This window comes from Gekko japonicus, unplaced genomic scaffold (assembly GCF_001447785.1).
Source record: "Gekko japonicus isolate JY-2015 unplaced genomic scaffold, Gekko_japonicus_V1.1 scaffold3789, whole genome shotgun sequence".
NCBI classification, from domain to species: domain Eukaryota; kingdom Metazoa; phylum Chordata; class Lepidosauria; order Squamata; family Gekkonidae; genus Gekko; species Gekko japonicus.
Window position 1 is genome coordinate 30,170 of NW_015165352.1, and position 24,359 is coordinate 54,528.

The 24,359-nt window shown below is 49.4% G+C and overlaps 1 protein-coding gene across 2 annotated transcripts in view; it reads right to left on the minus strand.

Moving 5' to 3' along the window:
• Nucleotides 1-6,385: 6,385 nt before the first annotated feature.
• Nucleotides 6,386-24,359, minus strand: part of TBC1D24 (TBC1 domain family member 24) — a 35,959-nt gene continuing 17,985 nt past the window's right edge. For both annotated transcript variants that reach the window (XM_015410589.1, XM_015410590.1), the window contains exons 4-8: nt 18,163-18,321; nt 14,180-14,243; nt 12,027-12,122; nt 9,943-10,180; nt 6,386-7,071 (exon numbers count right to left, since the gene is read on the minus strand). In XM_015410589.1, the coding sequence (XP_015266075.1) occupies nt 6,917-7,071; nt 9,943-10,180; nt 12,027-12,122; nt 14,180-14,243; nt 18,163-18,321 (712 nt within the window). In that variant the 3' untranslated portion in view covers nt 6,386-6,916. The remainder of the gene's footprint in view (nt 7,072-9,942; nt 10,181-12,026; nt 12,123-14,179; nt 14,244-18,162; nt 18,322-24,359) is intronic.

Consider the following 24,359-nt stretch of genomic DNA (forward strand, 5'->3'; position numbering starts at 1 on the left):
CCGTCCCATTGTGTGTGTGTGTGTGTGTGTGTGTGTGTTTTATCTTTCCCAGGCAAAATTCGGATCTGAATAATTTGTGCCCGTTTCACACATCTTTGCACCGTTTGTGGTCCCAGTTGGTAGCTTCCGTGAGACGTCAGATGCTCTTGCTCGGTTACAAAGTGTTTCCCAGAGGCCCTTGGGGTGGAAGCATCCAGGGAGCCATGAGAACACCAGGGAATTTAATCGGCAACTTCCGCAAGAGAATTGTGCTAATGATGGCATGCCTTCTGCCCCCGTGAGGGGCTCTTCCAGAACAGATCCATGGGTCATTAGCACCAGATCTGAAAATGAGCAAGCTTCTAGTCTCTCTGTATGTAAACACTGAATGCGCCTGTTCTCCCCCCCACCCACCCCCAAGTTACAAGAGACTGCTAGAAGCTGTCTAGAGCAGGGGCAGCCAAACTTGCTTAACATAAGAGCCATAAAGAATAAACATCAGATGTTTGAGAGCCGCAAGACATGAACAAATATTACATGTTTTTACTGGGAAGTATGCAAATTTGCTTTTTATTAACATTAAATGAGACTGCCAAAAATAATAACAGAAGCGGTAAAAGCAGAGATCGGTAACGATATTTATTTGTCCAATTCTATTTGTTTGCTAATGATATTTAGCTTCCCCAGCCACCCTGCCAGGAGCCGCACGATATGTGTGAAAGAGCCGCATGTGGCTCCCGAGCCGCAGTTTGGCCACCCCTGGTCTAGAGAACAGGAATTATCAGCGGTGGATAGGAGCAGAAGACCGGCCAGACCGGGAACAAGACCTGGGTAGGGGGGAACTGATTGGCAGCCGAGAGTGTTCAGACAAGGAGAGCCTATTTCAAACGGGGCACAAGAATCCTTTGACAGAGTTGCTTCACAGCAGGCCTGGGCCCAGATGCCTTCTGACTCTGGCGGCCTGATGTGTGAGTCCTCATGTACATAGTTGTCATGAACAGTATGCAGACACGTTGTGGAGGGCTGACCTGCTTCCAAAAAGGAGTGTGGCTCTCCTATGGTGGAGGAGTGCACGTGGGAGAGGGTGCTCATTCACAGTGCCTTCTGCCGAGTCAGGCCTGGGGGTCCGCTGAGCTGAGATCCACCTGCTCCCTTCGGGTGGCAGCTCCCCAGGATCTCAGGCAGACCCCCCTCAACCTGGCCTCCGTATTCAGAGGCCCCTGACGGGCAAGTGCCGGGGTCTGAACCTGGGGCCTTCTGCTTGCAAACCCTGAGCCCTGGTGCCCGAGAGGACAGAAAGTAAAAAAGTCCCCAGTTCCGTGCTGCCATTTTGCAGCTTAACCGCCCCAAATACGGGGAATACGGGCAGCCCGAAAGGGGGGAAGATCCACTAACTTCCAGGTTACAAAGCATTATCCTTACGTGGTCACTGGGAAGGGAATCTTGAAGCCAGCCAGCAGGTGAATGGCTCTTTACCGAGAGGACTCCAGCCCTAAAGGACAGACTTAGAAATGCTCTGAGACTCCAAGTGAAGGGCGGGGTATAAATCCAATCTCTTCTTCCTTCTTCTAAAGGACAGACTTAGAAAGGCTATGCATTCTCATGCTGCACAATTGTGTAGAAACACAAACCAGACACAAGTTCGCGCAACAAGCAACAGCAGAAATACTTGGACCTACCTATGATGACGCATTCTCTGTCCCCAGCCATGAACATGGAGGCGGCTTTGGAAGGCAGGTTGAAGTGCCGGGCGGAAAGGAAGGGGGAGAGGCGGCCCGAAGGGTCGGAGGGAGCACCGGCAGAGGAGGGCGGAGGGTCGGCTGCCTGAGGAGCGCCCGCTCCTTGTTCGAGCCCAGACATGGCTAGCTCCGGGTGCTTGATTACCACCCAGTCGTAGCGCTCCACTTCGGGCACCAGCTGGAGAGAGGAGATGAGGCTAGAGCTGATTGTTGGTTTGACCTGCAGTTCTGGTGAATGGTGAGCTTGTGGGGCCCCACCAATGTGAGGACATGATTGGTTCTGAGAAAAATCAGACAGCAGAACTGGCACAAGTTATAAAAACATAAGAGACGCCAATGTTGGATCAGGCCAAAGGCCCATCCAGTCCAACACTCTGTGTCACACAGTGGCCAAAAATACCAGGTGCCCTCAGGAAGTCCACCAGTGGGGCCAGGACACTGGAAGCCCTCCCACTGTTGGCCCCCCCCCCCAAGCACCAAGAAGACAGAGCATCACTTGCCCGAGAGCCCCTAGCTATACCTTGTGGCTAATAGCCACTGATGGACCTCTGCTCTATATGCTTATCTAATTCCCTTTTGAAGCCGTCCATGCTTGTAGCCGCCACCACTTCCCGTGGCAGTGAATTCCATGTGTTAATCACTCTTTGGGTGAAGAAGGACTTCCTTTTATCCGTTCTAACCCGACCGCTCAGCAATTTCATGGAGTGCCCACGAGTTCTTGTATTGTGAGAAAGGGAGAAAAGTACCTCTTTCTCTACCTGTTCTTTCCCATGCATAATCTTGTAAACCTCAAGTTGCACATCGTATGGCTACTGAGAAAGGGCAGTGGCTAGAAAAAGGGGCAAGTTTATTAAATGTATACACTGTAGTTTGCATGGAGGCCCCCAATGGACCTCATCCACTGACCGGATGGAGACAGCCACCAATATAACAGGTGTCAGACTGCTCACTGCACAGCATGTAGTGCAGTCCGACTGACTTCCCTGGACAGGAGATGAACACACATTTTCAGGAGAAAAGGTTTAGGGACACACCACAACATTATTATACAGCGTCTTTCCTAACGTTTCTTCAAAACCCCAGAGGGCTATTTACATGCTTTGGTGGCAAGACCCTCTTCACAGAGAAAGTGGGGCGTACAGTGATGAGACAGATGATGAGACAGACATTTAGTCCAACATATCAAACAGGTGTGCTCCTTGCCTCCTCCTTCACAGACCCTCAGCATATGCTTCTGCTCTCCCCACAATTTCCACCCCCCTCCCCCCCAAAAAGCAAAACTGGGGAAAACCTGGTGTCCCCCCCCCATGGCTTCAAAATTTCCAGAAATTTTACATTGTTACTCAAGGCACATTGGAAGAGGCAGCCCAATTTAGACAGAGTGAGGAAACTTGGAATAAAGTTTTGCAGAGACAGTTGAGGAGTATTTGGACTCCGCAATTCACGTTTTATAACCTTAATTTAGCAGCTGCGATTCTACCATGTTGGGTTGTCACTTGTTTGGAATAGAGCTTAAAATTTGCTTCACTGCTGCAAGAGGGACGTTAGTAATGCCCAATATTGGGTGCCCACAGCAAGCTCATTCATGTCCAGTATGAATGTTGAATATTATACATTAGTACCCCCAGAAAAATCCTTACGGAGTTCTCACTGAAGTAGGAGCTTGCGACCGTGGAAGCTGCATCCAGAGTGCCCCTTGGCCTAGGGGTGTTCAGAAGGTCAGACGGTTCAACCGCAGTGGGGGCTGCAGGGGGCGCTAGCCAAGCCCCCAGACTCCTGGCACAGGACTGACCGGCCAAGTGCTAGCCTCAGGCACAAACCGACTTAAAGAAACAGCCAGAATAAGCAGCCACAGGGCTGTTGTTGTTGAAAACAGCCAAAATAAGCAGCCACAGGGCTGTACTGAAAGATTAAGTTTATTTCTCGACCGTAAAAAAACCCCCAATGTTTATCCACCAAAGAATCACACACACTGCTGCCATCAATGACATCAAACTGGAGAGTCCACATTATCTGACATGGTAAAGGAGCCATACGACAGTCTCCAGCAGGGGGAAGGAGCACAAACCACACAGCAGAAGCACTCCAGGGATGGGGACCGGCACATTCACTATGTACTGATAACAGCCAGGTACAATTTTCACCTTGAGGAAAACAACACAGAGCAGTCAATACAGACATTAAGCCAGAGGCTGGGATCTTGCTTCCGGGTCAGCCGCACACCGGAGTACCTTCCCTCAGCCACAGGGGAGAGGGCTGCCCTTGCTCACAGCATCACACGTCACCATCATGGGGACTATGAAGGTTAAAAAAGGGTCAGATTCCAAGGGGTGACACGGGACACACTGAGGGGGCCGCAAGGAGAATCTATTTCCCCCGGGAAAGAGGAAGAACCAGCAGGAGCTACGCATTGATTCTTGCAGACTCGTGTTGGGGTTAACAACATATACCAACAAAGGGAGCAGCAATGAAATGACACCTGAACACAACGGATTGCTGCAAAGTGCATACAATTAAGAATAATAGACAATAATTAAACAACAGTACTGATGAGCTTCATGATGTTTTAATCGTTGTTTTTCAACAATAGGGCGCCACCAAACAGAAGATGATGACGTCAAGATGAACGGACGAACCAAGAGCTGTGGAAGAAGTTATCTGAATTTAAGAACACCCTTGTGGTTGACTTTATTGCACAAGAACGCTGAACTGAGACCTGTTTGATAAAGAAACTTCAAAACGAACGGTAACTCGGGAGGTTCGTCCGTTCATCTCGACGTCGTCATCTTCTGTTTGGTGGCGCCCTATTGTTGAAAAACAAAGATTAAAACATCATGAAGCTCATCAGTACTATTGTTTAATTATTGTCTATTATTCTTAATTGTATGCACTTTGCAGCAATCCATTGTGTTGAGGGGTTAACGACATGCCAGCTTTTCTCTGTCAGAAGTGAAAGCATTCCTGCTGCCTGCTTTTAAAGAAACGGATTCATCACTCTTTGCTTATAAGGACAATGAGGAACAGCAGAGGTTCCCCAAGTGTCTTCTCAACAGAAGAGCGCCCAGCACCCTCTGTGAACAGGGCAAGAGTCTTGGGGCACGACTGAAGGCTCCCGAAGACAGAAGTCATTTCCCGGATGCCTCCAGGATGGCTCCCCTTCCTCAGTATTGCTGATGCTGCCATCCAGCACTGATCAAACGGGGGGGGGGGGGGAAAAGGGAAAACCACACGGATGGCCTTGCAGGACAGCTCCATCCCAATCACCAGAACCTTAACATCTCAGAAATAAATCTAATGAAGTGATCTGTAAATAATTCAAGGGCTCCTCGTGGTCCAAGGAAGGCTATTCGTTTTAAGACATGATTTTCAGGAACACTGCCAGGAAAAGCCAAGGGCGGCTCCATTTTTGCCCAAACTGTGAAGCGGCATCACAAGCCCATCTCCAAGCAGGTAGGCTGTATGCCAGCCATGATTTTCTTACTCCTGCTTCCCATAACATTGGATGAATATCCATTTTAGTCTTTCACAGTGCAGTAGCAGCTGAAAAATGGGCATTGTGCTCTGGAGGAACACGGTGACCTGGTGCCAGGCCCAAGAATTGCTAGGCATGATTTGCTGGGATTTCTACTTGATAAGTATAGTTCACCGCATCAGGATATTCTAGAACTGCTCCTAACATGTCAAGGAAGAATGGCAAGACTACCACAGATAAGTCTTTACCAACTGTCACAAATGACTGGTCTTCGGAGATAGGGTATCACACAACGTTTTCTCTTCACCCACAGCACCCCCCCTAACCAAGGCACATTAGGAGGCGGTGTTGGGATAGAGGACTGGACTGTGACACTAAATAGCTTCTTTTAAATGTTCCTGGAGCTGTCAGGTCTCATCTCCATTTCCATCTTTAAACAAGGTTTGCACTCTATCCAGAATATGTGACACAGTTTGACACAGAGAATGCGAAACCTTTAAGCTCTCCACTTTACTGCAGATGCAGAGATGCTGGCTACATTGAAAACTTTTTGCTCATCTGATGGCCACCTGCATGGAAAAGGTAAAGGATCCTGCAAGGGCTGCTGGAGACCAAGACAGCCTGCCAGTAAAACAGCACCCCCTAGAGTCTATGGAAGGAGTTAGCCCTATTTGCAGGCAAGACAGAGGCCAGTGTGTTTTAAACACCTTTGCAGCCAGCTGCAGTGGCTTGAACTTTGAAGACTGTGCTCAAAAACCCAAGTCAATGGTTTCTCATGCTTTTGCAAGCTCCACCTACCTTTCTTCCAGTTACAAATCCAATGCAGCAGCTCCACGGCTGGGGGAGTGTGGGGTGTTTCTTTGAACACCTAGAGCTGCTCCAAACTACTACCTAAAATCATAGGTAAATAAGAACGCCAGGCCACATTAGGGATCATTCTGCGTCACATCAGAAGCCATCGGCAGGACTGGAGAGCTATGGGAGGCAAGCGTACCTGAATAATCCTCAACTTCTTTCAGCTACCATGGAACTGCCTAAGAGATTTCTTTTCAAGGAACAGAACCTAGAAGACCTCAAGCAGCATGTGCAGAGTTTTCCCGCATACACTGAGCAGGGTGCGCACATGTTCCCGACCGTCCCATTTCAGCCCCAGAAAAGCTACTCCTGAGTGTTAGGGGATCTCCTCTGGGTTGGCATGCTATGCGATGTGGTTGGAAAAAAATAAATAATCATCACTTCATGTCCCACACAGCTTCCTTCAGGGTTTTGATCCTGGTAGAAACCTGAAGCTTTCTGCAGAGTACAATGCTTCCACCCCTCGATGCCTACAAATACTTGCCAGAATCAGAAGCTCACGTAGCCTGTCAGAGGCTGAGCTGCATTTAGCAGACAGATCCAACATGACTATGCGCCAACACGGGGATACAAGAGCTCACTGCCTCGCCACCATAAATATCTTGATATGTATCCAGATTGAGACACGAAAAAGTTAATGGGCTGCACAAACCCACTGAGTCCAACAGAAATCGCATCCGAAGAAATTGACAGCAAGGACGACGGAGCCCTGCATGGAAGGGCGCTCCTCAAGAGAACCTCCAGATCTCTGAATTACAAGGAGCCCGCTAATTTTGTGTGCTCAGGTATCAGCTCGACTCTTGCAACTGGAACTGTGCTCAAGATCCCAAGATTCCCCAAGAGCCAGGAGTTTTGAACGGAGGCAGCTGCCTCAGCCGCTCATGGTGTCGATGAAGCCCCAGACCTCCAGGACTGCTATCTGGAAGCTTTCGGAGCACAGTGGCTGGTTGTTGAAAGTATTGCAATGGCTGGTTCTTCCATGGTTCAGATCGGCATCTATGTAGAAAGCCTGCCCGTCACCACCACCTATGGAGAGGAGACCAGAGTTGATGGTTAGAAGAAAGAAGCTCTGCTAAACTGAGGGCCTCGCTTCATCTGAAGTGGCACTACTTTGACCATCAATGGTGCGACCTCATTTGGAATACTGTGTGCAGTTCTGGTCACCACACCTTAAAAAGGATATTATAGCTTTGGGAAAAGTGCAGAAAAGGGCAACTCGAAGGATCAAAGGGTTGGAACACTTTCCCTATGAGGAAAGGTTAAAGCGCTTGGGGCTCTTTAGCTTGGAGAAACAACGGCTGAGGGGTGACATGATTGAGGTTTATAAGATTATGCATGGGAAAGAACAGGTAGAGAAAGAGGTCCTTTTCTCCCTTTTCTCACAATACAAGAACTCGTGGGCACTCCATGAAATTGCTGAGCGGTCGGGTTAGAACAGATAAAAGGAAGTCCTTCTTCACCCAAAGAGTGATTAACACTTGGAATTCACTGCCACAGGAAGTGGTGGCGGCTACAAGCATGGACGGCTTCAAAAGGGAATTAGATAAGCATATGGAGCAGAGGTCCATCAGTGGGTATTAGCCACAAGGTATAGATAGGGGCTCTGGGGCAAGTGATGCTCTGTCATCTTGGTGCTTGGGGGGGGGTCAACAGTGGGAGGGCTTCTAATGTCCTGGCCCCACTGGTGGACCTCCTGATGGCACCTGGTATTTCTGGCCACTGTGTGATACAGAGTGTTGGACTGGATGGGCCTTTGGCCTGATCCAACATTGGCGTCTCTTATGTTCTTATGTTATTATCTCGAGACATTCATTTTGTGCCTGAATTTGTGCCTTGCCGTTATGTTGATTTAGTGACACATATTTGCTTTTCTCTCTCTTAACGGAAGACTATCTATATATATATCTATATGGAAGACTATCTCCATCCATCCATAGTTAGTCTTATAATTGCTCTGTTAATATACTTTTTGTTCTGTTGGTCCATGCCCATAATATATTGATTGACAAGATTACTACCACATAATTTGCAGCTTACAATACCCAATTGGCAGGTCTTTTTAAAGAACGCCAGATTCCCAGTCCAAGGGCATATCATGCGGTGGCTTTCCTGAAGTTTATCTTCCCCCCCCCCATTTATATTTCACCTTTCTCTACAACGGGAAGCCCAAGCAGCTGACAACATCCTCCTCTCCTCCATTTTATCCGCACAACAACCCTGCGAGGTAGGTTAGGCTGAGAGAGTGCGAGTGGCCCAAAGTCACCCGGCGAGCTTCTGTGTGTCATGCCCACCGTGCAGCTCGGGCCCGTGGACCATGACCCAGGGGATTCAGCACCCTCAACGTCCGAGGCTGAGTTCCCTGCACCCCTTGAATCGCCGGACCTGAGGAGTCCTGAGGAGGATGAGCCCCAGTCAACAGGAGAGTTTGCACCTGGAGCCGCACCGGCAGAGCCAAGCACAAGCACCACGCCTCCTGATTCACCTCCACCGGTGGCTCGCTTGCGAGAGCAGAGGCAACGGAACATGGCAACCCGGCGTGAGGAGGCGCGCATGCGAGGTCGGCGCCCTCTAAGCCCAGAGCACTGACCAGAGCCAGGACCCTGTTAGTGGCCGGTAATTGGCTAACAAGTGGAACAGGCTCATTAGGCGGCTCTCTCAGATCCACAATTCGTGTTGGCAACTAGTCTCTTGGACGACTCGCTGCACCCCGGATCCTGCGTTCCTGTCTCCTGGTTTTCATACTGACTTCCCGGCTCCTGACTCTGGTTTGTGTGACCTCGTTTCTCTCCGGCTCCCCGCCTACAAACTGTGTACCCTGACTTCTGACGACTTCTGAACTCTTTGATACAACCTCCGGTGACCCTGGGCTACGTTTTGACTTGGTGTTTTGCACTTTGCTCGCTTTTCTCTGCCTGCTCTGGCGCCTGGACCTCGGACTGTGTTTCGGACTTCCGTGCCCTGCCTGGCCCGCCAGCGCCATCGTGACGCTATGGCTCCAAACGTGAATTCAGCCCTGGGTCTCCCAAGTCTCTACTCCACACTGGCCGGACAGCTGACTGCTCAGGAATTCTACACACGGTGCCTCACATTCTGCAGAAGGAAGGTGGGATGTACAAAAATAAACTGACAAAACCAGGAATCGCTTCCATCGGCTGCTTGCTGCACCACTTGCCTCGAACTGATGGGGGGGATCCGATGCTGAGCAGGTGTGCTTACTTCTTCCTTCTCCACAGAGGCAGAATGCCCATCCATGCAAAGACAACACCTCCTGGAACTTCACTCTGAAGCTCACCCCCCGCCAGTGCTCCCTCTAAGCTGAGTTAGTGTGAGCTGGCTCACCGTTTTTTAGCCTCCGGCTCACACGTTTTTGTCTTAGCTCAGGAAAGATGGCTCCAGAGCAAACTAATTGATGCAGTAGCCAAATAACTTGCTCACAACTCTAATGCCAGTAGCTCACAAAGTGGAATTTTTGCTCACAGGACTCCACAGCTTAGAGGGAACACTGTGCCCCGCCCCCGCAGATCAACGCCAATTAGATCATTTTTCACGGATTTACAGAAAACTGGGATTTCCCCCCCCCATGCCCTTATAGATACTGGCCAGTATGACAACCACTGGGTTACAACAGTGGGAGGGCTTCTAATGTCCTGGCCCCACTGGTGGACCTCCTGATGCAGACTGGATGGGCCTTTGGCCTGATCCAACATTGGCATCTCTTATGTTCTTAACAGCCTCCTTTAGCCCTATTGGGAAGCCCTCCCCCTTGGGAAGTCCATTTAGTGAACGGTTTCAGACAGACTTAGAAAAGCTATGCGTTCTCATGCGGCGCAATTGTGTAGAAATACAAACCGGGCACAAGTTCGCGCAACAAGCAACAGCAGAAATACTTGGACCTACCTATGATGATGCATTCTCTGTCCCCAGCCATGAACATGGAGGCGGCTTTGGAAGGCAGGTTGAAGTGCCGGGCGGAAAGGAAGGGGGAGAGGCGGCCCGAAGGGTCGGAGGGAGCACCGGCAGAGGAGGGCGGAGGGTCGGCTGCCTGAGGAGCGCCCGCTCCTTGTTCGAGCCCAGACATGGCTAGCTCCGGGTGCTTGATTACCACCCAGTCGTAGCGCTCCACTTCGGGCACCAGCTGGAGAGAGGAGATGAGGTTAGAGCTAATTGTTGGTTTGACCTGCAGCTCTGATGAACGGTGAGCTTGTGGGGCCCCACCAATGTGAGGACATGATTGGTTCTGAGAAAAATCAGACAGCAGAACTGGCACAAGTTGCACATCGTATGGCAACTGACAAAGGACAGTTGCTAGAAAGAGGGGCAAGTTTATTAAACGTATATTATTATTATTAATAATAATAATAATTATTATTATTATTTCAATTTATTGATCGCTTTTTCCCACTCATGCGGGCTCAGAGCGATTTACAGTTACTCAAAGACAATGGACTAACAATATATTCGTGGTCTGTAGTTTGCATGGGGGCACCCAATGGACCTCATCCACTGACCGGATGGAGACAGCCACCAATGTAACAGGTGTCAGACTGCTCACTGCACAGCCTGTAGTGCAGTCCGACTGACCTCCCTGAAGACGAACACACCCCACACTTCCAGGAGAAAAGCTTTAGGGATACATGACAACATTATACAGCATCTTTCTTAACATTGCCTCGAAACCCAAGATTGCTATTTACATGCTTTGGTGGCAAGACCCTCTTCATGCTATAGGGATTCACCTGTTTGATACCTGGGCAAGGCCCACCCCGGACAAAGGCTCCCAGCTCCTTGCCCGGATTTGAAAACAACCAAAGTACACGACCACAGAGAAAGTGGGGCATACAATGATGAGACAGACATTTCTTCCCACAGCATGACAACAGAGCTCCTCAAGCCAGAGAGTCAACAGTGTAACCAAAAGGAAAAACCTGTAAATGCTCTTTTAATGATACTCTTTTTCTGGATTCGGGTAAATCACATTCAGAACAAGGGACGAGTTCCACAACGGAGGGCGAGGAGAGGGCAGGGATTAATAGAAAATGTACATCCTGCCTTGACTAACCAGATATCGCCCAGTTTTGTGCTATTAGTGTGCTTAAATTGGTAAGGTTTAAAACAAGACTGTCTAGAAGCACAGAACAGTCCAAAGAACCGAACTTCAACTGCAGACTTCACTTATTTTGACACTGAGGGTTGGGTCTTTCCATTCCCCTCCTCACTGGAGCCTCCAACCCACCAACCGACCCCCAGCCCAGCCTAATTCTCAGTGGCCAGTTGAAAAGCTGGTAGGATGAAACCTGGTCCAGAGTCAAGAGACCAGCTGCTTTGTCCCAGGGCTGCCAAGTCGCAGAAGGGCCCCCGAATAAATTAAGTGGGACAGGGCTTCTTGTCTCTTTAGGGAGACCTGCCTTGGCATAAAGTAAAGGTAAAGGTTTCCTTGCTCGAAAGCCAGTCGAGTCCGACTCTAGGGTTGCGGTGCTCATCTCCGTTTCAAAGCCGAAGAGCCAGTGCTGTCTGAAGACGTTTCCGTGGTCATGTGGCCGGCATGACTAAACACCAAGGCGCACGGAACGCTGTCACCTTCCCACCAAAGTGGCACCTATTTATCTACTTACAATTTCTTGCTTTTGAACTGCTAGGTTGGCAGGAGCTGGAATGAGAGACGGGAGCTCACTCCGTCATGCGGCACACTCGGGTCTCGAACGGCTGAACTACCGACCTTCCACAGCCTGCAGTTCAGCGTCTTAACCACTTGAGCCACCGCAGCTCCTTGGCATAGCACTGTATTAACACCATGCTTTCGAGATCCGTGAAGCCAAACAAGAAGCCCTTGGCGATCCTTCTTCCTGGCAAGATGACCCAACTCGGGATCAAGGCATCAGGGCTGCATCGGGACCCATTCAGGAAGTCTAGCTTTGTAGGTGGGCCAGCAAAAAAGACTCATCCCCGATCAGACGGAAGGGAATGGCACCAGTGCTGCTTACCCTGAACACAAAGCATTCCCCCGTCCCGAAGAAACTCAGCTTTCCTCCTCCTCGCTTGCGTTCATTCCAGTCTGTCGATAAGTAAGCACCGCAGACCTAGAGTGGGTAAACAGTGAACAGCCAACTTTTGGAGAGAAGAGATGTTCAAGCATTCCAAGACTTATCACAAAGATCAAGATCCATTTTTTCATACTGCATTTTTGGGTGCATATCAAAGAGGCTTTAGGTATAAATGCACTAGTCTAAAAGCTGTGGGGTGGCTGTGGCTCCCCTGTTGAGTATAAACCCGGGGGCAAACCCAGGTTTGCCTTCATGCACTGTATGAAATGGTCCTTCATATTGGGTGCAGTAAAGAAGAAGCTGGAGACCAACTGGTGATGAAGGTGCATAAAGTTTACTTAGAGATAATGGTGAATATTTACACAGAGATATACAGATTGTCTTACAGCATAACATACCTTCGTTGGAGAGAACTAAGTCCCCCACCCAGCTTATCAAGCTGATAGCTTAGATACTAACCCCAGCCAATCACTAACAGGATAAACTAATTTCCTACTCTAACAATGCTTGAAGAGCAACACCTGGTAGTTTAACACCTGGCTGTAATTGCTTTAACCACTTAGCATGACAGCTAAGACTTACACATGATCATACTGATCTAGATCTAGTAACTGCTTGCTACCTCAACCTAGACATATATCTCAATACTTCAAGGCCAGAAACAATTTATGTCTGTAGTCAGTATACCCTTCCCTTTGTTTGGGCTGGTCAGGCACTGTTTAAGCAGGAGCTGCTGCTAGAAAACGATGCCTCTGCTCCCTCCCCAAGCATCCCTGCAGCGGAATGGGAACCAGGTTCTCACGTAATCTTGTGCTGCTGTGGTACACCTGTGAAGGCAGCTGTGGTATATCCTTGAATAATGCAGTCAAAGGGACTGGTCCCACCTTACGGGTCCTCTCCTACCCAATCATTATGGGTTTTTTTTATTTTTTGAGCCCCCGGAGGGGATTTTTTATTATTTTTTTTATCACGACAAAAAACTACAACAGAAGAAAAGGGAGGGGGAACTACATATACGGGATAAAGTAAAGAAGTCCACTACTAACTAAAACCCCAAGAGAGGAGATCCTACAACTAGCTTAGGTACATCAAGACTTCCCATCACTGATCCCTTTATAAACTGAGTCAAACATTTATAGCACTTTTTCTTTAAAGCTTAGATTTAACTGTCTAGCAACAGTACCCCCAATCATCCCATAACAAAAGTCTCAAAGGCACAATTCAGAGTCCTTCAGCCTTTACTTCTCCTTTCCCCTTCTCTTCCGCAGCTTGTACGGACTTTTTTGGGCCCCAATCATTATGCTGTTGGAAGGCAGGGTAACAATAATGGGGCAGCGGTCCATGGCATTAGGTCCACCCACACAGCTGAAGCATTCATATGCCTACTGCAAACGCATGGGGGGTCACGCTTGTCAGAAAGCAGTAAAAGGCCTCCCAATTGTCTCCCCAAATCCTGCAGTGCGAAGAGTAAACAATGGAAGCCAAAACAGCCAATGTTGTTTAGAACCTGGAGAATCGCATTTCAAGGTACAGATTGTTTCGTGGACATAGTAAAGGTAAAGGTTCCCTTGCTCAAAAGCCAGTCGAATCCGACTCTAGGGTTGCGGTGCTCATCTCCGTTTCAAAGCCGAAGAGCCAGCGCTGTCCGAAGACATTTCCGTGGTCATGTGGCCAGCATGACGAAACACCAAGGTGCACGGAACGCTTTTACCTTCCCACCGAAGTGGTCCCTATTTATCTACTTGCAATTTCTTGCTTTCGAACTGCTAGGTTGGCAGGAGCTGGAACTAGAGATGGGAGCTCACTCCGTCATGCGGCACCCAGGTCTCGAACTGCCGAACTACCGACCTTCCACAGCCTGCAGTTCAGCGTCTTAACCACTCGAGCCACCGCAGCTCCATTCGTGGACATGGCAAGGGGCAAAAGGTAAGGTCCTAAAAGCAGAGAGGATATCTGTGCAAAACACATGACTGCAGCAGGGATTTCTTCTCCGCAAGGTGGATACAACCACCAAAGCAATAGCTGTAGTTAATACTGCTGCGAAATGACATATTGCTGTTTAATCACGGCCGGTACTTGTCCTACTGACTCACCTCTTGGGCGGTCGTCTTAATCAGGAGGAGAGTCGGCTCGTGTCCCTCGCAGTGCGAAAAGAACCTGATACGGGAGAACAGGCCTCCTTAGTGGAAACACTCCGATGCTTATTATCTTAACTACTGTAACATTCTCTTTGAGGGCACGGACGCTCCACAACACGTTCTTTCATGTCACGGCTTACCTTCTGCTTCCTGGTAGACCAAGTACTGAGGATGCAGTAACCCACACAGAATCACAACCTCTGTCGGGTGGTGGAGCATGGACACACGAAGTTGCCTTATACTGAACCGCACCCCCATGTTACCAGAAGTGTGGTCATCCAGCCACACCCACCTTTTGCCTCTTATTCTGTTCACCTTGTTTGTTGTCAAAACCCAAAGCTTTTTTGTAGCAGGAACTCCTTTGCATGTTAGGCCACACACCCCTAATGTAGCCAATCCTAATGAGTTTCTGCTGTTGGGTGTGGCCTATTATGCTAATATTTTCCTGCTGGGTGTGGCCAACTTGGGAGCCAGCCGGAACTCCGTTCCTGTGCGTTCCTGCCCCCAAATAGCCCTGGTAGCAGCTCTCTAGAGAGCTACCTGGTCGATGTTGAGGACTGAACCTGGGTTCAGATAGCATTGTGGCTGCAAACTTAAGAGCCCATCCTCAGGCATGGGACATTCAAGCCTCAGCTTTCTTAAGACATAATAGTCATGATTCCCCCCCCCCCCCAGTCACTGCTGTCATTGTTTGACTTGTATCACCATCTACTGTGCAACACCCAGGGGGAAGGGGGGAAGGATTCTAATTCCAAGGAGCTGGCTTCGTTCAAGGATTTTTCTCCCCGAACTGGAATGGGATTAGCAAACCAGAGACAGCTAAACTTTTTAAGAACCCAGCCATGATCAAAACAGACTGCCTCCCAATAAACTTTTCACACGGCACTTGGCACTTACAGAAAGCACCACTTGCACAGCCAGATACATTGTGTGCAGTTCTGGTCACCACACCTTAAAAAGGATATTATAGCTTTGGAAAAAGTGCAGAAAAGGGCAACTCGAATGATAAAAGGGTTGGGACACTTTCCCCATGAGGAAAGGTTAAGGCGCTTGGGGCTCTTTAGCTTGGAGAAACGACGACTGAGGGGTGACATGATTGGGGTTTATAAGATTATGCATGGGATAGAGCAGGTAGAGAAAGAGGTACTTTTCTCCCTTTCTCACAATACAAGAACTCATAGGCACTCCATGAAATTGCTGAGCAGTCGGGTTAGAACGGATAAAAGGAAGTCCTTTACCCAAAGAGTGATTAACACATGGGATTCACCGCCGCAGGAAGTGGTGGCAGCTACAAGGATGGACGGCTTCAAAAGGGAATTAGATAACCATATGGAGCAGAGGTCCATCAGTGGCTATTAGCCACAAGGTATAGATAGGGGCTCTGGGGCAAGTGATGCTCTGTCATCTTGGTGCTTGGGGGGGGGTCAACAGTGGGAGGGCTTCTAATGTCCTGGCCCCACTGGTGGACCTCCTGATGGCACCTGGTATTTCTGGCCACTGTGTGACACAGAGTGTTGGACTGGATGGGCCTTTGGCCTGATCCAACATTGGCATCTCTTATGTTCTTATTGTCCACATATGATCCTTCTAACATCATGAGTCAGTATCATCACGAGCCCCATATTACTGGCAGCTGCTGAGGGCAGGGCTTGCTTAGGGTCACCCAGTGAGGTTTGCACAAGGGATTTCCCCATTCTCACCTTAGTCTTAGCCCACTACACTACACAGTACAGCAGGAACCCATTAGCATATTAGGCCACACCCCTGACAGCACAGCTCATTCACATATTAGGCCACACCATTTGCATGTTAGGCCACACACCCCTAATGTAGCCAATCCTAATGAGTTTCTGCTGTTGGGTGTGGCCTATTATGCTAACGAGTTCCTGCTGGGCGTGGCCAACTTGGGAGCCAGCTGGAACTCCGTTCCTGTGCGTTCCTGCCCCAAAATAGCCCTGCATCTAGCACTCATGCTACAAGACAACACTGCAAGTTAAACACAGTACCCCTGTACAATCGCATAATGTTGTGATTGTGCTTAATGGTGTTGTTCACCCACATTTTGTAGTGCTCACCTGCCTTCCTGCACTATTGAGGAAACCATGCTCTTCAGTTCCCGCCTCCCACAGAAAAATTGTGCGTTTTCTTCCCTACTTCTCTCCAGCCTGCCCTTCTCGCCTCCAGTCAGTTATAGAAGTTGGTTTGTGCAGCAGGGTTCTATGGACGAGGCCAGATCACAGGACAGTGGGGACCAAACTGACAGGTTCAGTGTAAAACCAGCCCAAATTCTATGCTTGTGGTAATGCAGCCCAAACTGGCTGTGTTAGAGCAAAACATGTGACATGAATTAGAAGAAGAGGAGATTGGATTTATGCCCCGCCCTTCACTTGGAGTCTCAGAGCGGCTTACAAACTCCTTCCCCTTCCCCTCCCCACAACAGACACCCTGTGAGGTGGATGGGGCTGAGAGAACTCTGACACAAACTGCTCTTTTTCAAGGACAGCTGTGCCAGAGCTTGTGACTGACCCAAGGTCACATCAGCAGGTGCAAGTGGAGGAGTGGGGAATCAAACCCGGTTCTCCCAGATTAGAGTCTGCGCACTTAACCACTACACCAAACTGGACATGGGTGCCTGACCAGACTGGCTGTCACATGTAACAACTTGTAAAAGCCCTACATGGCCAGGGTCCGGCATACCTGAAGGACCGCCTTTCCCCATACAGGCCCCAAAGAGCACTTCGGTCGGGGTCACAACACCGCCTAGTGACACCAGGCCCTAAGGAAGCCAGGCTTGTTGCCACAAGGGCTAGGTCCTTTTCGGTGGTGGCTCCTATCTGGTGGAATGAGCTCCCAGAGGAGATCAGGGCCCTGCGGGACCTGTTACAGTTTCACAGGGCCTGTAAGACGGAGCTCTTCCACCAGGCTTTCGAATAGGAGTCGCTGCTGCCACCACCAATGGGCGATCGCAGAGCAGTACCGCCAGGTTGGGCTGATTGGCCACCTGAACATCGTGGCCCATGGCACCCCTCTCATTGACCCCAATGTGATGTACAATAGGGAGTGAGCATATTAGTCACGATGGATCCTGGGAGTTGTCCACTGTGTTTAAACTGTTTTAACTGTATTTTATTGCACTGCGTGCCTTAATTCTTTTTAACTTGTGGTGTTGTATTACACCTCGGTGTTTTGTAAGCTGCCCTGAGCCCGCGTGCGGGGAGGGCAGGGTATAAATGAAATAAAATAAATAAATAAAATAAATAAAAATGCTCCGTTGGACTCCGGAACACTGGGGGGGAGGGGCTGTGGCCATTTTGTGTGACACGAGGAAAGCTGGAAACCACTCCTTGATACAAGTTGTTATGTGTGAACAGTAAGTCTGGTTGAGCACCTATGTCCCAACTGATGTGAACCGTAATGTCTAGTTTTGGTCTTAGATAAAGATGCTGCTAAGAATAAAGCACTCATGCAGAGGTCATTTCGGGGGGGGGGGATCGCGGGGGATCGCAGTTCCAGGGTAAGTTGCTTCCTCCCTGCCTCTCCCCACCCCTGCCTGCCTGGGGCCAGGGAGGGCCTTCGCCGGGCTTCCTTGCACTCCCGCCGGCCTTGCAGGTCCACCACCGGGCCCCTCATTGGGCTCGGCAGTGGAGCTGCAAGGCCGGCGGTGGCGGCCGGTACCGTTGGGGGCGGGGTGTGTGGCCTTATGACACACTTCTGGTGATGTCAGGGGGTGTGGCCTTATGACACACTTCCAGTGATGTCAGGGGGGGTGGCATATGCTAATGAGTTATGCTAATGAGTCCCCCTAGCTCTTTTTCTACGAAATGACCCCTGCACTCATGCCACCAGGGCACCCGAGGAAGGGCTTACTAGCCACCTACAATCGTCTTATGGCCTTCTATACCACAAATTCCTGTTTAGGTTTACTTAAGGCTATTCACCTGCTCAAGCTGCAGCCGTGTTCCAAGGTGGTATACACTAACAGGGGCTGGCAAAGCGCAAAGCGTTCGGGAATCCACGACCAGATGTCTCTCATCTTCTTTACGTCCACAATTTCAGACTTGAAGTTTTCAGCGTGAACTGCCAGGTGGACATTCTGCCTGCAGGGCAACAGAAAGCAGGAGTTGAAGAAGGCTGCAAGAGCAATAGGCCGAAGAAGCTACTGTTCAATTCAGGCCTCACCGTCCAGGTACCTGGTGGGCAGAGAAGTAAAGGAGAGTTTCTTTTAACACTACGCACTGTGTATGACTACCCCAGGGTTATGTGGGGAACCTCCCACCCACCTCCAAAAAACAAGAGGATGCCAGCCCACAAAGACTTTCTATTCTAGCCTTTTTTAAAAGCAGGAAAAACAGTAGCAAACACTATTTTTGCTACTGAAGCTATAAGCATTGTGAAGGTGACTCTTCTTAAGCACTCCATAAACAGAAAAGAGGAGGAGGAGAAGGAGGCTAGAATACATTGATGTTAGGATATGGGTAAGGGGGCTTTCCAATTCTCAATAACACTAACAAGACTTTCTAAAGGATTAAACTATAATTTGTTATATTTGTTGTTCAGTCGCACAGTCGAGTCCGACTCTTTGCGACCCCATGGACCAAGTCCCGCAAGGCCCTCCTGTCTTCTGCTGTCCTCTGAAGTTGGCTCAATTTCATGTTCGTTGCATCATTGACACTGTCTAACCATCTGATCCTTTGCCGTCCCCGTCTTCTTTGAACCTTCAGTCTTTCCCAGCATCAGGGTCTTCTCCAGTGAGGGCTCCCTTCTCATTGGGTGGCCAAAGTATTTGAGCTTCAGTTTCGTTATCTGGCCTTCCAGGGAACAGTCAGGGTTGATTTCTTTTAGGATTGACTGGTTTGATCTTCTTGCAGTCCAAGGGACTCTCAAGAGTCTTCTCCAGCACCATAGTTCAAAAGAATCTATTTGTTATATAGGTTATTAGAAATGGAATTTTATTTCTGTATGTTAACTTTCATGAGACTGAATGGAAGCTAGTATTATTTTAAGCATGCAGATAGTCAAAATATACAATCGGCCAAAGTTTTAAAAACCTTTTGTTCTTTAAGTTGCTTTCCTACTATTTTTGCAGACTTTTATGAGGCCCTCACCCAATGGGGGGGGGGGAAGAAACCCATTTGCCCAGTTTAAAACTTGGTTTTCCATCCAGCAACAGCTTAATCACAGTGATTTCTGGGGCTTTTAACGAACAGCAGACAGAGGGTTTAATGAAAAAAAATCTTATGGCCAGAAATTTCAGTCAGCGCCACCCAAAAACATCTCAACTGCTGCCACAGCTTGAATGCAAACGTGATTGCGATCTACTCCACTGTAAGAAGCCACCTACCTGTGGAGCCACGTTTTGTACCTGTGGAAGTAAAGAACCTACAGACGTCTCAGTTGGGCCCAAGATACTGTAAATCAATTAAGCAGCTAAATGACTTGGGCCCAAGAAGCGTAAGCAAGGCATAAGGCAATACAGCAGCCATTTCTTTCCAACAGCCATGCCCAACTCTAGTGTTGGTTCCACGGACAGCAGTATATATGCACGCAAGAGCCATGCCGTGGAGCAAGCTGAGTCTTGAAGCCACTGTTCTGCATGCCAGGGGAAAAGGTAGAAATGCAGATGCACAGACAGGCCCTTCATCCTGCTTCCATTTGAATACTGAACACATCTAGCACACGGGTTTAAGTGACAGCCATCCTTAAGGATATGCATAGTGAGGAGATTTGAGAAGCGCACAGTTGTGAGTTTCCCGTGAGCTGGGCAATCTCCTCTCAGCCTCACGAAGCCCAGCTGGAGGGCTCCGACTCTGCCCCCTCTGCCCTGCAGAACTGCCAGGCGAGCTTTACACAGAGACGCGGTTCTCTGCCATACCACGGTTAAACACGCTTGGCTCAGCACACTAACTGCGCCATCAAGAGTCCATAAGAACACCACTGACACACAGTCATAAAAGACACCACTGGCAAAGGGAGATGAGACTGCCTGCTCCGGTGACATCATTGGCTAGAGAACGAAGGAACTGGCGATCACTTGTCCAAGCTCAGTATAGAGGAAGGGATGGAGAGACTGAAATATGGCTTACGACGGTCCCTGTCACATGGGGGGGGGGGAAGGTACGGGCAAAGTGTGGCTTTTTAAAGCCGCACCAAAAGAAACACGCGGCGGCGGGATCACGTTGATCCCGAGCCGCGGCGCATTCCCTCCCCGGCAGGATCAGATGCCGGGGGAAGCCACGGTGGGGAAAGGGAGGCTGCCGAACTGTGCATGTGTGAAGAAGAAGAAGAAGAAGAAGAAGAAGAAGAAGAGATTGGATTTATACCCCGCCCTTCACTACCCAAAGGTGTCTCAGAGCGGCCTACAAACTCCTTTCCCTTCCCCTCCCCACAACAGACACCCTGGGAGGTGGGTGGGGCTGAGAGAACTCTTGACAGAAACTGCTCTTTTTCAAGGACAGCTGTGCCAGAGCTTGTGACTGACCCAAGGTCACATCAACAGGTGCACGTGGAGGAGTGGGGAATCAAACCCGGTTCTCCTAGATTAGAGTCCGCGCACTTAACCACGACACCAAACTGGCTCTCTGTGAGTTGATCCAGAACAACAGTGTGATGCCATTTGAGTCTGTTAAGGATAATGACCTTAACCTAATTTGGCGCAGTTTAAAAAACGGTAAGCATGATCCCGAAGAACCCCATCACCGCGCGCTGCTAGAGGGCTACTTGCAACACTAAAATGTAAGGTTCCATAGGGGTTACGATTTCAGTCTGCCTCAGAAAGGGTGGAAACAGGAATGGAGGGGGAGATGGGAATGAGCCAGCATCGTTCAGACACAGGTGATGTTTCTATTGTTAAGTAAAATGGAAGGAGCACTACGGAGACCAACTCTCCTGAGACTCGGTATCTAGTCCATTTTCACCTACATTTCCCCCAACGAGATTAGACTGCCACGTTCACTCCCCCCCCCTATACTCACACAATCATCATCTGATGGCCATTAGACATGTGCCAGTTTATATAAAAGAGAAAGGGAGCAAAGGGGTCCAAGGTCACCCGGGGAGACTTACGATTGAAACCAGCCCCCCCTCCAGCTCTACACTCTAAACCACTGTAATACACTGCCCATTAATGGGGGTGGTTGGGAATCTGGTACAAGATCAATTCTTGAGCTACTAGAATCATAGAATCACAGAGTTGGAAGGGGCCATACAGGCCGTCCAGTCCAACCCCCTGCTCAACGCAGAATTAGCCTACAGCAGCCCTGACAAGTGTATAGAATCATATTATTCTATACACCAGTTTGGTGTAGTGGTTAAGTGTGCGGACTCTAATCTAAAAGAACAGGGTTTGATTCCCCACTCCTCCACTTGCAGCTGCTGATGTGACCTTGGGTCAGTCACAAGCTCTGGCACAGCTGTCCTTGAAAAAGAGCAGTTTGTGTCAGAGTTCTCTCAGCCCCACCCACCTCACAGGGTGTCTGTTGTGGGGAGGGGAAGGGAAAGGAGTTTGTAAGCCGCTCTGAGACACCTTTGGGTAGTGAAGGGTGGGGTATAAATCCAATCTCTTCTTCTTCTTCTTTAAAATAAAGTTGCTTAGAATGTAACCAGGACTGAAGATCTGAGCTTCTTTTGCTGGGAGGGAGAAGGAAGAATCACAAACCCTCCCCCATGCTTTACAAGGGTTACATCTGCAATGAAGGCACCCTGGCCTGCTCAAACCCAGTAAACTGCACTGTTTCTTTCTCCTATGCCTGTCTGCAGGCAGGCAGATGCAATTGCAGTAACTATTTTAGCAAGAGCAGAGCATACTATGCTTTCCCTTTTCCACATCATTTGCCTAAGGAAGCAGCATTTTTTTTTGCAGGGTGAAGGGCTGCTATTTCGGCTTTTGTCACTCATGACAGGAACTCTGCAATAATGTACATGCGGCCTTAAGTGGAAATGAGAGGGGTCCACTTGGATGGATTCCTCTGCAGTATACTCTGAGTGCAGGGCCGGTGCTGTACCAGGATCAGACAGTTTGTAAGTTGCTATTAAAACAAACAGATTGCAACTGCAAGGGCTTTGTTTACACAGATCATCTGCTCCAACAGCCAACTCTGGCTCGGTGGCTGCCAAGCACAAGGTATTCCCACCACAGTGTCCCTCCGATGTTACGTGATGCTATTACTCCGTGATGAGGATGGAAGAGGAAGTCTGACACTGTACAAAGGCGAAATCTTAAAGGAGGAGTCCAAGTGGCAACAGGAGAGAAACGACAAGTGCAAATAGGCAGGTGAGTTGATTACCCTACCAGGGCTCTTTTTGTAGAAAAAGCCCAGCAGGAACTCATTAGCATAATAGGCCACACCCAACAGCAGGAACCCATTAGCATATTGGGACACACCCCTGACAGCACAGCTCATTAGCACATTAGGCCGCACCCCCATGTTACCAGAAGTGTGGTTATCCAGCCACACCCACCTTTTGCTTCTTATTCTGTTTACCTTGTTTGTTGTCCAAACCCAGGGCTTTTTTTGTAGCAGGAACTCCTTTGCATGTTAGGCCACACACCCCTAATGTAGCCAATCCGAATGAGTTTCTGCTGTTGGGTGTGGCCTATTATGCTAATGAGTTCCTGCTGGGCATGGCCAACTTGGGAGCCAGCTGGAACTCCGTTCCTGTGCGTTCCTGCCCAAAAATAGCCCTGACCCTACCGCAGTGGCGGCGAACCTATGGCACGCGTGCCAGAGGCAGCACTCAGAGGCCTCTCTGCGGGCACGCGTGCCATCGCCCCAGCCAGGCCCAGTCCGTCATTAAAGTGTGGAATTCTCTGCCAAATAATTTTAAGTAAATGAAAGCATTTGGGATTGCTTTCCTTACTTTGTTTGGATCATCTTATGTTAATGTATGAGTTGTTTTTTCTAAACTAAAACCTCAGTATTCAGGTTAAATTGCTGTGTTGGCACTTTGCGATGAATGTGGGTTTTGGGTTGCAGTTTGGGCACTCTAAAAGGTTCGCCATCACTTCCCTTCTGGAGCCAAGACTCACTCAAGGCGGGCAGGGGGAGGATGAAGACCCTGGGAACCATCAGAGCAGCTCCGGCTTGCATGCCTGCGACATGGATGTAAAGGGAAGCGACTCTGGGGTGGGATGGGGGGAGGGAAACCGCTAGAGCCAGGAGACTCTGGGGAGTGGGGGTGAGGGAGAAGCATGGCAAACGTAGCATGTAGAAAAATATAAGCCAGTAAAAGCCAAAAGATAGGGGACCGATCTGGGGCAAGGAACAGAATATGAAGTGTTAAGAGCCACTGTAAATAATGAGCAGTGAAGAGGTGGGACAAATGGTAAGAGACAAACAACCAGACAGGCTACTGGAGGGGGGGGGAGAGAAGAGAGAGAAGGAACCTCACACACCATTGCAAGCTCTCTACTGGAAACAGGGTCTTAGAGGAGGAGAACGGACCTTGAACCCTACTTCAAAACATCCCCAGAAAGGGTCACTTGAAGCACCGCTAAGCAGGCCAAGGCACAATCACGCAGAATGTCTGGTAAGTGCTTCACTTCCCGACTGGGCCTGAACTGTCACACGTCTTCTGATAAAAGGCAACAGAGGCCAAGCCACACCTGCTGAGGGCAGCGGACTGGACATTGTAGCCAGCTAGCTATTAGACTTCTCTTTACCTGCCCACAGGAGCTGCGGTGGATCAAGTGGTTAAGACGCTGAACTGCAGGCTGTGGAAGGTCGGTCGTTCAGCAGTTCGAGACCCGGGTGTGCCGCATGACGGAGTGAGCTCCCGTCTCTAGTTCCAGCTCCTGCCAACCTAGCAGCTCGAAAGCAAGGAATTGCAAGTAGATAAATAGGGACCACTTCGGTGGGAAGGTAACAGCGTTCCGTGCACGTTGGTGTTTAGTCATGCCGGCCACATGACCACGGAAACGTCTTCGGACAGCGCTGGCTCTTCAGCTTTGAAACGGAGATGAGCGCCGCAACCCTAGAGTCGGATTCGACTGGCTTTCGAGCAAGGGAACCTTTACCTTTACCCGCCCACACAGAACAGCCTCACGTACGCTATCCTGTCGCTCACCATTTGTGTCCTTTGGATTTTCATTATAGGTCTTCCCTGCAGTACATGTTATGCTCACGCAGCTCACAAGCTT